General features: G+C 43.5%; 1 protein-coding gene across 3 annotated transcripts in view; it reads left to right on the top strand.

The window, feature by feature from the left end:
- LOC139056273 (serine/threonine-protein phosphatase Pgam5, mitochondrial-like) overlaps positions 1-13,161 on the top strand; it is a 28,694-nt gene extending 15,533 nt beyond the window's left edge. For 2 of the 3 annotated variants that reach the window (XM_070534359.1, XM_070534361.1), the window contains exons 3-5: positions 5,240-5,457; positions 8,457-8,587; positions 12,785-13,161. In XM_070534359.1, the coding sequence (XP_070390460.1) occupies positions 5,240-5,457; positions 8,457-8,587; positions 12,785-12,935 (500 nt within the window). In that variant the 3' untranslated portion in view covers positions 12,936-13,161. The remainder of the gene's footprint in view (positions 1-5,239; positions 5,458-8,456; positions 8,588-12,784) is intronic. The other variant, XM_070534360.1, reaches the window with a different exon arrangement.
- Positions 13,162-16,345: the final 3,184 nt, after the last annotated feature.

The following is a 16,345-nucleotide window of genomic DNA, read 5'->3' as shown; positions in this document are numbered from 1 at the left end:
TATTATGCCAGGGTAGGCAAGAAGCAGACTGGAGACAAGTCATTCGGGGAATATGGCATAGGCTCTAGGAATAGCAGGGGAGGGTTATTAGCAGAGTTTGCAGAACAGAATAATATGCGGATAATGAATACCTTCTTCCGCAAGTGGGATAGCCGAAAGTGGACGTGAAGGAGCCCGAATGGCGAGACTAGAAATGAAATAGACTTTATACTCTGCGCTAACCCTGGCATCATACAAGATGTGGACGTGCTTGGCAAGGTGCGCTGCAGTGACCATAGGATGGTAAGAACTCGACTTAGCCTAGACTTGAGGAGGGAACGGAAGAAACTGGTACATAAGAAGCCGATCAATGAGTTAACGGTAAGAGGGGAAATAGAGGAATTTCGGATCAAGCTACAGAACCGGTATTCGGCCTTAACTCAGGAAGAGGACCTTGGTGTTGAAGATATGAACGACAATCTTATGGGCATGATTAAGAAATGTGCAATAGAAGTCGGTGGTAACTCCGTTAGACAGGATGCCAGTAAGCTATCGCAGGAGACGAAAGCTCTGATCAAGAAACGCCAATGTATGAAAGCCTCTAACTCTACAGCTAGAATAGAACTGGTAGAACTTTCCAAGTTAATCAACAAGCGTAAGACAGCTGACATAAGGAACTATAATATGGATAGAATTGAACATGCTCTCAGGAACGGACGAAGCCTAAAAGCAGTGAAGAAGAAACTAGGAATAGGCAAGAATCAGATGTATGTGTTAAGAGACAAAGCCGGCAATATCATTACTAATATGGATGAGATCGTTCAAGTGGCTGAGGAGTTCTATAGAGATTTATACGGTGGCACCCATGACGATAATGAAACAGAGAATAGAGGAATTCGAAATCCCACAAGTAACGGCAGAAGTAAAGAAAGCCTTGGGAGCTATGCAAAGGGGGAAGGCAGCTGGGGGGGATCGGGTAACAGCAGAAAGGATGGTGGGCAGATTGTTCTAGAAAAACTGGCCACCCTGTATACTTAATGCCTCATGACTTCGAGCGTACTGGAATCTTGGAAGAACGCTAACATAATCCTAATCCATAAGAAAGGGGATGTCAAAGACTTGAAAAATTATAGACCGATCAGCTTACTGTCCGTTGCCTACGAAGTATTTACTAAGGTAATCGCCAATAGAATCAGGAACACCTTACACTTCCATCAACCGAAAGACCAGGCAGGATTCCGTAAAGGCTGCTCAACAATAGACCATGTTCACACTATCAATCAGGTGATAGAGAAATGTGCGAAATATAACCAACCCTTATATATAGCTTTCATTGATTACGAGAAAGCGTTTGATTCACTCGAAACCTCAGTAGTCATAGAGGCATTACAGAATAGGGGTGTAGACGAGCCGTATATAAATATACTGAAAGATATCTATAGCGGCTCCACAGCCACCGTAGTCCTCCATAAAGAAAGCAACAAAATCCTAATAAAGAAAGGTGTCAGGCAGGGAGATATGATCTCTCCAATGCTATTCACAGCGTGTTTACAGGAGGTATTCAGAGATCTGGATTGGGAAGAGTTGGGGATAAAAGTTAATGGGGAATACCTGCAGAGTAATTTGCGATTCGCTGATGATATTGCCTTGCTTAGTAACTCAGGGGACCAATTGCAATGCATGCTCACTGACCTGGAGAGGCAAAGCAGAAGAGTGGGTCTAAAAATTAATCTGCAGAAAACTAAAGTAATGTTTAACAGTCTCGCAAGAGAACAGCAGTTAACGATAGGTAGCGAGGCACTGGAAGTGGTAAGGGAATACATCTACTTAGGACAGGTAGTGACTGCGGATCCAGATCATGAGACTGAATTAATCGGAAGAATAAGAATGGGCTGGGGTGCGTTTGGCAGGCATTCTCAGATCATGAACAGCAGGTTGCCATTATCCCTCAAGAGAAAAGTGTATAATAGCTGTCTTACCAGTACTCACCTACGGGGCAGAATCCTGGAGGCTTACGAAAAGGGTTCTACTTAAATTGAGGACGCAACGAGCTATGGAAAGAAGAATGATGGGTGTAACGTTAAGGGATAAGAAAAAAGCAGATTGGATGAGGGAACAAACGCGAGTTAATGACATCTTAGTTGAAATCAAGAAAAAGAAATAGGCATGGGCAGGACATGTAATGTGGAGGGAAGATAACTGATGGTCATTAATGGTTACGGACTGGATTCCAAGGGAAGTGTAGCAGGGGGCAGCAGAAAGTTAGGTGGGCGGATGATATTAAGAAATTTGCAGGGACGACATGGCCACAATTAGTACATGACCGGGTTTGTTGGAGAAGTATGGGAGAGGCCTTTGTCCTGCAGTGGGCGTAACCAGGCTGCTGCTGATAATGATAATGACTTAATTTCCATCTAGGAGAGGAAAGAAAGAGAAAAAGTCTGACATGGCTGGTCTCCCCAGTGAGGAAATGTACATGCTTTTTAATTCTTTTTAAGTAGGTGAGCAGTGGTTAGTTGACCTGACATTGGTATTGAAATAAGCAAGAGTAGTTAACATTATTATAAACAGGGGGCACAGAAACAAAACACTAGTTAGAGTATTCAGCATACAGCATCTCACACAGTTCAGTTCGTTCAGTACATATTGGTATGCCGCGCGGCAGAACCAAAGAGAAGAAGAAATGCCTAACTGCCCGCGATCTCATCTCTGCACCCCTTCGATCACCTTGTAAATGAACCCATCTCATCCATAACGATATTATACGCTAAGATCACTGCAAAAAGTAAGAATAACTAAATTGCATACACAACATCTGAGGACAGCTAAGCACTTTACATCAATTATAAATGCAAAATAATTGTCTTATTGAATGCTGCTGAACAGTCCTTCAAGATATGAACTCCTCATGGGCAAGCAGGTGCGTTGAGGCACTTGGCCAACGCCTCCTAGATAGCACAAGGCTGGTGCACTTCGATCCGTGATGTCATGCTTCCTTGTCCGACTGCCATAGGATCTAATGGTGACGCTCCCAATTAAGCGGCAGTGATTTTGACATCACCGCTTTCGTCATGCCGGGCTTGGCAATAGAAATTTTGGTCTACGTAGCATGATATCATAAAGAAGAGTGCACAGGCCTGCTATCTAGGAGGCGCTGATTTAGCCCATTGGGTAAGACACTCGGCTTCTGAGCGTTGCGTCGTAGTTTTGATACTCACTACCGGCAATGTTTTTTATTTTGAATTTATTCTTTTGTTATACATTAATTTCTTTATAGCCATTACTGAAGTGCAATTGGAATGCGGGCGAGAGCTTGTGCAGACAAGGAACGTGTAGATAACACAGGTATTTGGAGAGAGAGGGTGATGTGGCATCGCAGCGATGCCCTCTTCCCTCCTGCAACACTTGTGCAGCAGCAGGTGTTTCCTTTTGCACGCTCTGCTCCGTTGAGGCGTGCACATGACGTAGCATCGCAGCCAATGGGAATTTAGGTGCCGTTTTGCTGCTACAGACGCTGGCTTTTTCACTTAATGGGCCATTTGATGCTTTCGCATTAACCGTCTATTAGAAAATAAGCAATACAGGGAAACATTTTGATTAATTTGAGAGACAAATTTTTGAATTTCTTTTTTAGGCGTTGTTCGGTCCGTATCACGCCCATGGAAGTTAAGCATTTTTAGTAGTGTGTGGTTTAACATGGTGTTTGCCAGAAGTTGTTCTGTGTCAGTGTACTTGCCAAATGTCCCAACTTCCTGTCACATATTTAACCTCATTCTTTAATATCAATAATGGAATATACAAAAGTTGGGAAATGTTCGTTTTTAGTTCCATTTTACTGTCAGATTAAATGGTAATTATATATGTCATGCACTGGGCATTACATCTCCTTCATTAAAAATTGGTGCTGAGGGATGGTCATCTGTAAAGGAGATATTTGTAGAACATTTTGCTGCAATCTTTTAACTACCATAAGTGCTTAGAATAGTGCATACTGCTGAATCCATGGGTAACTGTTTAAACTGATTTCAATTAATATTGGCCTCCTCTTAATGCTCCACCATTAAGCTGCGTGTAACAGCTGTCTTCCATACACTTTCTTGAGCATTTGTGTATGTGTGTACTATATCTCGCCTCGTGTGCATTTGCCGGTGCCACTCATGGCCATGGCAGTGGATGTAGAACATCTTTTCACCTGCAGGCGCTGCATAGTACATAAACTTATGTTTAAAATTTTAACACGAAAGTGTTTTATGTCGGGGTCCACGATCAATTTCCTGCAACGGACGTGACGTCAGGAGTGAACACACAAAATATGAATTCTTGACAGGGATGGTGCTGCCATCTAGGAGCGGTGGAGTGAAGTATTGCATCATGACACTAACAAGCTTCGACAGTGAGCGCTTCGGCAGTCTCTGTGCAGCAGAGGCTCCAATGCAGCGCTATTCTCCTGAAATGACGACGCAGTCTTTGCTTACGGTTTGTCATTCACATTGGATTAGCCTGTGACCCCTCGTTATCTGTGGAGTTCAGCTTCAACATGCATCAGCAGTGCTTACATGTCGCCTACTGCTTTGCTTGTGGAGACGCCAACTAAGAAAACTGCTGTGCTAAGCAGTGCATAAAGGCAACGACATCGATGGGTGAATCTCGCTTTGGTCCGTCAAGAGACACGCTGGCATGAAGCAGAATGCCTTTGTGCATTCACAGCATACGCTATGAACTCTGCCACTTGCATTCCTGAAGCTGAGAGTGTCACAACTCGGCTGGCTGCCAAAGACACTAATGAGCTGGGCCAAAATGCTTGTATATTCGCCAGTGCGACTTGACAGCAGGACGCCGCGCACCAAGCAACATGGTTGCCGACCCGCAAATCATGTGCCTTTCGCTGCAGTGGACCGTGAGTTTGCGAAGCGATTTGCTAACCACCCGTTCAGTTTTGTTTGTACAGTTTGCAAATGCCTGTGGTTTATGGCGGATATGCACTGTGCTCTGGCATGTGCAATGCAGTGTCTTCAGGGGATGTTTCCAGCTCGCAAGTCGTTTGACAACTTTCACTGGTTTGACAATTGTTGAGGCTTCCTCTGTGGTAGGGTGCCACTGATGGCTACTTGCAAATGAATTCTTCACATGCAATAAACATGCAACAGCTTCTGTGAAGACACGTTTAACTTTCATGTTCTACTGATTCCTATGAAAGAGGGATCAACCATATTTCTCTTCCTCACATTTCTGTCTATTTTTTTTTAACTGTGTGTTGCAGGCCGCAAGCAGGCAGATCTGACAGGCCAGCGGCTGAAACACTTGGGAGTCCCTTTCTCGCGACTTGTTCACTCGAGCATGACACGAGCCATCGAAACGGCCGAGATCATTCACAAGCACTTGGAAGCGCTTCCCATGGAATCGTGCGAGTTAATTCGCGAAGGGGCACCTGTGCCTCCCGAACCTCCGTTTGGAACCTGGAAGCCTGAAGCCAAGGTGGTTGCAGGAGTTCTCAATATGCATTAGTACGAGGATGTGAAAGTTGACTAGTTAATTTGTGAATAACCCAGCAAATAGGGCAGACAGCAGGACAAGGAAAACTTAACACATAGGCTTGTTATACACATACAGCAAGAAAAATTTGTATCATTCACTTATTATGCTCTAGTTTATTGCTCTCGCATATCTTGCGAGTCTCCCAAATTTTTCATAAAGTCTGCAATTTATAGTAACATGTGCTCTAGAAAGTCCTTTTGGAAGCAACTTTCTGAACTTCAAGGCTGCTAAAATGTCACAAAATTGTTCTTTCATGTCACAAGACAAAAAGTTGTTAAATTTAGTGGCAATATTTAAGATTTTGCAAATGTGGCTTCAATCCAATATTTATGAAAAGTAAGTTCCCTTCTGAAAAAGTTTCGCCAATAGTATTCTAACCTTAGTCAATAGTGAAAGTCTTGTGATAGTGAAAGGACACAAAAGGGTTACCTGCTTCAAGCAAGTCTATACAGACAAGCTCCTGAACAATGCAAAACTGGCACTACCAAAGTAGCTGAAAAGTTGCTGTGGTCGAACAACAGTGTGTTGCTTGCCAATCCTTGTTCCAAGTTTGGTGCTGCTTGTGTACTGCCTGTTGTGACTCACTGTTAACCCTTTAAAGATGAGGCATATAAATACCTGAAAAAATGGTTTATTTTCTTCCAAATCTGCAAAACACATTGAGAATAAGCATAATCAATGAAAAGAAAAACAATGTCTTGTAGAAACTTTTTCAGCAATAGAAGGGAGATCTTGCATCGGTCTGCTTCTTCAGACCATGCTTTCAAAAGAATTCAAGCCACCTGTCGAACTTCTTCCTTGTCCTGTGTTCCTGCTCTAAACCAACAAATGACACTTGTTGTCTGCCGTTCAGTGTTGGCCGATAACATGTAGCAACAAACTTGCTACTCAATACCGAAACTTGGCTAGAAAATAAATTTTTTCTGCTATATTGCCTGTAGCCTATACTCATCCATAAAGGGTTAATAACGTGTGGGTATATTCCCCAAAAAAGTGAGAAGGCATGTGCCCAGGGAAAGCTTTAAAAAGAAAAAATGCATGCTATTCACTCATCCCCTCCTACTTCTATCTGGTTCTAGGTCTGCCTGATTTTTCTAATATTAAGGTTAATAGCTTGGCAGGTTTACTACCACATTTACTAAGTTTATTAGTGAATCATCATCAATGAATCATTCTGCTTCTTGTTATTTTTTTTTTCTTTCAGTTTTGGTGTGTTTCCAAAAAAAGTTTTCCCAATTCCATTTTTCCAATAGTGTGGGCACCCCTCCCTTATGCATTCCTAAGAAAAATAGAAGCATTCCTGTTAACTGCTTCTTTGCTGGCCTTGCAGCTGTAGTAGTGATAAAGCCTATATGCATCAGTTGCTTCTTTAAGCATTTGATTAAAGTATGCAGAATATTTTTCTGATACATTTTATATGCAGTGACTGCGTTCAGTCTTTCTTTCTTGTCCTTTATGTGCTGTTTGCCATGCTATTCATTAGTCCCCATGCAGTGGGCCTCCATATTGCCTGCCTGGGGGCTAAGCTAAAGTGGTTGCTTCGTGCTTGAGAAGATTGAGGTCACATTCCAAGTTAAAATTTTGCAAGTCAAGGCGGAAATGGAACTGGTTGAAAAGTCCTTTAGCCTGCTATTGAAATCTTGTAGAAGCAGTTCAAGTGGCAGTAGTGGTAGCAATTAGTAAACGCATGGTACTCTTGGCTTACTGATTTCAGGCCCAAAGTGCTATAACAAAACATGCAAAAGTTTGTGCCGACTACAATAACTCACAACCAACCTCAGAAGAGCCTTGTCACAGAAATACTTAGCAAAAGTACTAAAGAGCCTCTTGCTCTGCTAGCATTCCAAAAAGCAGTCGCAATTTTCATCTTTCAGAAGTTGTTTTGTTCAATGGATGATGGGAGATATTTTTATGGCACCTTCAGTGTCACAATATCAGTCGACTGAGTAGAAAATGTTGAGCTGTATGTATATTTTCATAAATAGTGCATTTCAGCTACATTAACCTAGATATATCTTTATTCCGCTAGAGTTTGTGTGACCCTGTACTATTTGTGTCGAGATTTTACCGTATTGTGACCTGAAAATTTTTAAACTCTGAAGCTTTCCTTTTTGAGAAACTTGCATGAGTTTCCTTGGTAGCTTTGTGTTAGCTTTGTGCTACTTTTAGGCGGATGACAATTTTTCCCTTTCATGAAGTATCCTCTGTCTTATGGATTCGTGCAGAGCTGGGCCAATATGATGTAATGATTCTTTTTGCTTAATTCTGTTCATTTCTTGTCATCTTCCATTCAAGGCTGGCTGATCTTTGCTTTAATGTGGGCGCAGTGTGGCTCAGACCCGTGGCAGAGTGTAACAAGCAATGGCATTGAAATATGCTTGCTGCATTATCCAGGCCCCGATTTGTCATGTAATGCAAAACATGAGAGGTTCCAGATTTCCCCCCAAGCAATCTACCGTACAAGGTTGGCAAGATTCCCTGCCATATTTCACTACAATTGTGCATGCGGAGGTCGTGCAGGTTTGTCGTTTCCGCTGTGATAGCCACCACTGTAACCTGTGCTCCATAGTTGTAGCCTCACGAACTGCCACAAAACTTGGAGGATTGTGCACAATGCCAGCAAAAGGCTGTTTGACAACTGGCCTGAGTAGGCACACCTGTATTTATTCTATCATGGCTGGATCAGCCCACTGTCCTTCACAAATGTGGAGATAGTCCTCTTTGGTTTTCGGTTCTAAGATATAGAAAAGGGCCTGTTTTGCTCTTTCTTTGTCCTGTTTATTTTGTTCATCATGCAGATATATTTTTCGTTACACTATTGCAGTCCTTTATTGCATCTCAACCTTGTGCACTTACCTCTTCTCATCCCATGTCTCCCCTTTTTGCATAAAGACATGTTGGAGCTACTGGAGCTGACTAAGGGGGTTGACCTTTATTACCAGTTTTTTACAGACGGTGCCCGGATAGAAGCCGGCTTTCGCAAGTATTTCTACCGTGCAGCTCCCAGTCAAAGGGAGGACTCCCACGAGATCATCGTTTGCCATGCCAATGTCATTCGATACTGGATATGCAGGTGTGTGTGTGTGTGATGCTTCCCTGAAGCATGTGATTGTTTAGCGTCCACTTTCAGATATATTTTGGTTACCTGTAACCCCATGCAGTGACTCAAGGGCAGTAGCAGTCTGTTGCTGACCACTGCCTCTTCATTTCTGTGGAGCCATAAATCCGGTCATTTAATCAGCCGTTCACTGGTAGCTGTGGCTGTGTGCTTAAGACTGCTTGTAATGATCCCAGATATAATCATATGCTAATTTCAGTGGCCGGTCTTTATTACCCTACATGAGGGGTTCTCCTCAAGCATGTTGGTCCCCAGGAAACCCTGCTAAGCTCCATGAAGTGCCAGGGAACCCTTCCGCTTCTAAGCGCGCTTTTTACAGTAGTTTGTGTTACATTTACATGCAAGAAATTCGGAAGCAAGGGCATTAAACAAATGTATGTTCACTGACATGATAAACTTGTTTGAAAATGCAACTGAACTCACTTTGCTTCCATGAATAAATCGATGTGAGGCTCAGTCTTCACACTCTAGGCCAGCTTCACATAAGCTGCTGGTTTTCCGATTCCTACGCTTATTTTTCAGATAAGTTAGTATCAAGAATGCCTGTTCACAGGCATATGTTGTTGCAGATGGCAGGAGCACATCCACTGCCTTACCAAACAGATGTGGAAACAAAGGAGCAGCCTACATCCAAAAGGCAACACTCTGGTAGCCAAATTTATCTTTAAGGAATGGACCTGGGTCCAGGATAAAAACAGTTTTGTTTTTGGCTTTAGAGACATGAAATTTTCAGGACATGTTCAATCTTGTGTGCTGATTCCAAATACTATGCAATTAGATTTTTCTAAGTCGATCCAAAGAAAGTTGCAATTATTTTTGTGTTATAAATATGGGATGTGACGTGCAAAGTCTCTGTGCTGAGCCAAGAGAGTTAATATTAAGCATGTATCTTCCTGAATGTTCAAAGAGTGCAAATTTGCATTTTAATGTTTATACGTGTGGTTTAGCTGAAGTTATAAAATCCCAAAGTTGTAACTTTGCAAATGTTAATTTTTATTGGTGATTTCTACAAGAGTTTCAAAGTGTTGCAATGTTCTAAAACACTGTATCGTAGCTTTTATGAACTCTTTGACTCTCTAGCATTAAGGCAAAAAAACAAATCAAAAGAGAAAGACAGAAAGGAAAAGGCAGGGAGGATAACCAGAGGGGAAGATCCAGTTTGCTACCCTATGCTGGGGAAAAAAATCAAGAGGTTTGAATGAGTAGCAGGGACGCAGTGCTATTCCCAAAATTTTAAGACTTGGAAAAATAATTTTTGAGAAGAATGCAAAAATGGGTCTGCGAATATCTGAAAGTTCGAATAACCAAATGAATAGTGTCCTATTCGATTGTCTTCAAATCGAATAGTCACTATTCGTAAGTGCGAATATTTTTCAAATACTTTTCGAATATTTCAAAGCGTCAACCACTCCCCCTTGAACATAAAATTGGAGCAAAGGTACAGTAAATTTTCACCCCTGCGGGGAAAGTATAGACATAAAACGTGAGAACTTGTGCAGTGGGGCTGGCTTATGTCCCTTAGGCAGCCATATGCGAAAGGCTATAAAGTCATTATTGACGCTCTCTCGAGAGTCATGTGCATGTGAAGAAACTGCTTGTTTGTTCTTTATTCTCCATTTGTGTTTAATGCCTTGCTTTAATTTTTGTTTTTTAATTCTTTGGCGAGTACCCCAGCAAGAACTGGCTGTCACGTGAAAAGTGTAATGCTTTGTATTTGCATAAAATGCGCAATTTGTGAAGCTAGGATATGTAATCATTATAGTAGTCTAGATGTGTGTGATTGGTACCTGTATGAGCAATAAGGAAGAATTGAAACAAAGAAAAAATATCTCGCATAAACTCCTCTGGGAGTTGTCTAAGTATGTGTAAGCATTGTGCCATTTGCTCATCTCCACGTAGCCCGGTCTCATTATCGATATTATGAAACTTGATCCGACCAGTATAAACGACAGTGTTGCAGCGATACCAACCAGCGCGGACAGCAGCGCAAGGTGCGCTGATGACTTTCCGATCATAAGCCGTTATCGCTCTTTAGTGCCTTGCCCATCTGCATCGAACCATTATCATCCGTGGCCAACTGTACTCCGGCACTGGCTGCGTATGGCACGGCCGCGCGGGCCCCCATCTTGAAAGCGATCTGCGATGCTGACAAAGAGTGTTGACTGCTGACAGCTTCCCGCACTGTGTTTTCGCCGCTTACCTAGCCTTGAAGAGAGGCGCGTGCGCCTATATCTTGAAATCGATCTGCGAAAGTGGCAGAGTGAGGTGTGTGCTGAGAGCTCCGCGAGTGCTGTCTTCTCGCCACTTTGTTGGCGTTGAGGCAAGAGGCTGCACGAAGGTGAATCCGCTTGCTGCTGCAGTCGCTAGCTCGAAAGCGATTCTCTTACGGGACTGACGGAGGGATGGTTTTCTTGTTGGGTAAGCACAGAAATGCTTACGCATTTAAGAAACTGATCAGACGGAATTTCGTTTGCAAATCATGTCTGTAATGTGAAAAGTGTGACACATTACCCATAGGGATACATAGGCCCCCATACAATATGCATGGTGAAGCCTATGGTAGGGATAGGCCAACTTAAATTTGCGGGGTGGGCGAACAATGCTTCATAGCATACTACGCAATGGCAGAAACTTGCTAACATTAAGAATACTAGGATGTGAACATTTTATAATTATTGTGATAACACCTGTTCATTATCTGAAAACTATTCAGTATTTGATTCAATTCTCTTTTGGCACTATTTGTATTCGATTCGGTCTCAAAAATCACTATTCGCACACCCCTAAACACCCCTAAAAAATCAGAAGAATAAGAATGGGCTGGGGTGTGTTTGGCAGGAATTCTCAGATCATGAACAGCAAGTTGCCATTATCCCTCAAAAGAAAAGAGTATAACAGCTGTGTCTTACCAGTACTCACCTACAGGGCAGAAACCTGGAGGCTTACGAAAAGGGTTCTACATAAATTGAGGATGACGCAATGAGCTATGGAAAGAAGAATGATGGCTGTAACGTTAAGAGATAAGGGAAGAGCAGATTGGGTGAGGGAACAAACGCACGTTAGTGACATCTTAGTTGAAATCAAGAAAAGGAAATAAGCATGGGCAGGACATGTAATGAGGAGGGAAAATAACCGGTGGTCATTAAGGGTTACAGACTGGATTCCAAGAGAAGGGAAGCGTAGCAGGGGGCGGCAGAAAGTTTGGTGGGTGGATGATATCAAGAAGTTTGCAGGGACAACATGGCCACAATCAGCACCGGGGTAGTTGGAGAAGTATGAGAGAGGCTTTTGCCCTGCAGTGGGTGTAGCCAGGCAGACGATGATGATGATGTAATAGTGAGAGGAATATGGAGAGTGGCCTGAATTTGAGGCTTTGAAGAGTCTTCACTTTTCAAGTTTAAAATGCACCATTTTCATCCCTATCATTAACACTTTTCTCTCACTCCAGCTTAAGAATTGCGCAACATGTTTATAGTACAGAAATGATGTACAGGGTCATGTCTGTGTTATAGCACCTTTCCTGTCCGACACGTCTGTGCTATAAATTTTTTTCATCATTCTTAAGCTCGAATGATGTACTGAATAGCCAAGCAGTGAGTTTTCTTTCTCTTCTTACTCCCATTTCTCTTAGCCAGTGTGGTGGCATAGTGGCTGTGGCATTGCACTACGAAGCCAGAACGCGCAGGAGCAAATCCATTCTGCGGTGGCTGCATTTCGATGGAGGCGAAATGCGAAAACAACCGTGTACAGTACATAGGGCGCACGTTAAGGAACCCCAGGTGGTCAAAACTAATCCGGATTTTCTCACTACGGCATACCTCACAATCAACTCGTGGTTTTGGCATGTACAACCCCAGAAATCAATTTCTCTTCCCCAATGTTAGTCAGATGTTTGATTCAGGCTGATGTCTAATATGGGTATTACACGATGCACTTTTGATCGTGGTGAAGCGTGATCTGGATCAAATTTCTCGGTCGCAGCTGGTTCCTTTGCGCAGCTGTGCAAGGGAGGCAATCGCGATCGAGAAATTTGATCCAGATCGGGCTTGATCACGATCAATGGTGCGCCGTGTGACACCGTTATAAGCTTTCTCTCTCTCACACTACGACCACCAGTGCCAAAGATATGTGCATCTTTGCTTTTGTGTGCAGGGCACTGCAGTTTCCTCCCGAGGCATGGTCACGCATCTCTCTGGCCAACTGCAGCATCTCTGTTGTGAGGATACCTCCCTCGGGGCGAGTGTCCGTGCGGTCACTTGGTGACACAGGCCACTTCCCTAGGGAAATGATTACGACCAGCTAGCCTCTTGGCCAATTAGGACCATAGTTGTTTGCGCTTATGTTTTTCAGGCTCCGGTGGTTTTGCACCTGATATATATGTATACAAAGCGGACAATAGTTTTTATACATTATAATTTTTTCGGACCGCCAAATCGCTATTGCAATTTACGCACATCTTAGAGATGACGCTTGGCTGTATAATTGTGTGGGAAATACATTTTCCACAATAAAATAGAATCGAATACGAAGGAGCAGTCTTGTGATTTTTGATAACATTGCCCGTTTTCTGATGGACATGCAAAGACTGTCAATAGAGCTTGAAAATATTTATTAGAGTGAAAGCTCTATACTACATCATGTCTCGCAAGGTCACATTTATCGCGTCGCAATGACCTTGAGTCGCCGGAGCGTAAGTGTGGCAGGTATGACTAAAGGTGCATCTATAGCCGAACATTATTGGCGCATAGGCGAGCATCGCTCGACGCCAGGTGCATCAGAGCGCATTGGCCGCGTGGAGTTATGTTGGCTGCGCCAGTGCATTGAACCATCGGTCGAACTATAGACACGGTTGTTCTCGCCATCGTGAAATAACGTGTGGGCACACTCACGCCACGTAGGACCATAATGGCCCTTTAATGGCTGCTCGCTCAGTCTTGCCATGGATGACACGCTAGCTGGGTGGTCTGTGTGTGCTTCAGCGCAAGTGACAGGATGAAGCTAATCATCCAGTAAATATAGCCAGACAGTATGCTGCACAATCTCAAGCAAAGGCGAAGCTGCCTGCTGAAACACCGGAGCAAAGGGAGGCCAGATTAACACGTTATAGAGAAGCTTACTAAGCACTGAAGCGTGCGAATATTGAAGGTAGGGCAACTGCTGCGGTTGTTCAGCAACACAAACTACAAGGACAAGGAGACGAGGCCGTGGATACCAGCAACAGCACCCACAACGAACGTTTCACGAACCACACCCTTCGGTTTACCGCAACCTCGACTGCGATGGCTTGGTTTCACGATGACTTCACTGAAGACCTGTTCAGCAGCGTGTGTAACATGTGTGAAATAATGAAACTGTGTGTATAGTCATAGCAAAACTAAGTCAAGGAGGCTTTTCGCTTGTGATAACTAGGTTTACGAGAGTTAAACCTCGGCCAACATTTTTGCATAGGTCACCTAGGACAAGTACCGGAATGTGCCAATATGGTTTTATAAAAAAAGAGTTGCATGCTTTGCTTGCAAATTGTCTTTAAAACAGCATTCCTCATATAAATGCCAGTGAATGCTTGGCTTAAACCAATTCACAAATTGCGCAATACCAGAAATTTTAAAATGTAAATTGAATAGGAAGTTATTATTTGCTGTGTCATGCATTCGTGGAAGTGTGTGCGCCCAGTCTTATCAGACTTGAAAATTAGTGACGTCCTTGGGCTGTCTTCGAGATTGAGGTTAAAGGAAGCAGAGGTAATGTGACAAACATGTCTTGGTGAAAAATCGTACAACAGCCCGCATTTATGCTTAAAAACCATCTAGAGGCATGTCGGTCTTCATTCGTAGCCAAAGATGCAAGGCGACCATGTTGTCAAGTGTACAGAAAAATGGTTGTTGCTTCATGCACGCTGCCTCAACAAGTTTTTACAATGGCAGGTAAAGCAAGCTTCACATTTCAGAATTTATGCAGCTGGTCATTTGTAAACACGACAGTGCTGCTGCGGTGATGAGAGCACTGGAGAAAGAAACAGTGCCACGTGTGCAATTGGTGCAATCAGCATTTGTCCAGCAGATCAAGAGACCCGAAGACTGCTCAGCGACGTTTTTGCTTTTCAAGTCTGTTCTTAATAGCAACGGGCATGTTACGAATGTTAAAAGTGCAATTTCTGTTTTAACATCCCGGTTGGATGAAAGCATCTCTGTGCAAGTGGACAAAGTAACTGTCTCCTCATGTTACTTGTAGAAACAATTTTAGCCTGTTGGCTACAAGCATTGTGCAGGCTGCGTGGCCCTCCATTTCAATTAGATTTAGAGCACAGCTCTTAGGCGCCTGTTCCTGCATTGAGCATCGGTGTCCTCGGCGTAACCGAGCAAACGAGTGCAGCGAAGCAAAGAACGCGATAGGGAAGAGAGCGTGAGGAGGAAAGTGGAGAAGGGTGCAGCAGAACCATGAGGTAGAAAGCAGAGGAGAGTGTGGTGAAAGCGTGAGAAAAAAAGTGTGGTGTCACACATGAAGCGAATGAGCATAGCGAAAGATGAAAAAGCAAATGCGGCGTGCAGCAAGGATGAAAGACTGTGATAGCAAAGAGCACGAGAAGGAAAGCAGAGGAGGAGAGTATGGAGAAAGGGTGAGAAGTGTAGTGTCATGCAAGAAGCAAACGAGCACAGTGAAGGATGAAAAAGCAAACGTGGCGTGCAGTGGGGATGAAAGACTGCGTTAGTGAAGAGAGCACGAGGAGGAGGGTGGAGGAGAAGGGTGCAGGAGAAGGGTGCTGCGAACCATGAGGTGGAAAACAGAGGAGGAGGGCATGGCGAAAGCGTGAGAAGTGCAGTGTTGTGTAAGATGCGAACAAGCACAGTGAAGGATAAAAAAGCAAATGCGGCGTGCAGCGGGAATGAAAGACTATGATAGCGAAGAGAGCACGAGGAGGAAAGGGGTACAGGAGGGTGCAGCAGAACTATGAGGTGGAAAGCGGTAGAGGAGGGTGTAATGAAAGCATGAGAAGTGTAGTGTCACGCAAGGAGCAAACGAGCACAGCAAAGGATAAAAAAGCAAATGTGTGCAGCGGGAATGAAAGACTGCGATAGCGAAGAGAGCACAAGGAGGAAAGCTGGGGAGGAGGGTGTGCGAAAGCATGAGAAGTGTAGTGTCACACAAGATGTGCTGTGCGGTGGTGACTGCCACAAGATGGCGCCAGAGTAGCGCGCCATCGTTTGTTCACCAATGACACCTTCAATAAGGCATGTAGTGAGCACCGATACATTATATGGAAAGGAAATGCTGCATGAGTGGAGGTCTGCGATGGCTACTGTGAATTGCGTCCACGCGTCGCCTCTCGCAATCTCCCGATTAGCAAGGCCATCACGCCACACTTCACTTTGTAATGTGCTGTACAAGACAGATTGTCTGCGCCAGCCATTCTACGTGCAGTGTTCTCTTCCAAATATACACCATGTACTTATATAATCATAATACAAAATATTGACACACACACTTCTTTCACTTATAGTGTTCTGCTAAAATTTCAAATTATTAAGTGTCATAATCGTTGGGTAAATTTTTTACTTGTACAGGTGCTATGGAAAATTACACTCTCAGGTTCATGATGTAATGCTCTACAGTGATAAACTTTGAGAAAATACGAACAGATAAGTTTTATTCATGATATGCAGCATGACTTTTCCATAACTGTCAGTCGCAGATTTATTTCTGTGCGACATATGG

This window comes from Dermacentor albipictus, chromosome 2 (genome assembly GCF_038994185.2).
Source record: "Dermacentor albipictus isolate Rhodes 1998 colony chromosome 2, USDA_Dalb.pri_finalv2, whole genome shotgun sequence".
NCBI classification, from domain to species: Eukaryota; Metazoa; Arthropoda; class Arachnida; order Ixodida; family Ixodidae; genus Dermacentor; species Dermacentor albipictus.
The sequence above is the reverse complement of the archived record's forward strand: the minus strand, read 5'-3'. Positions and strand labels throughout refer to the sequence as shown.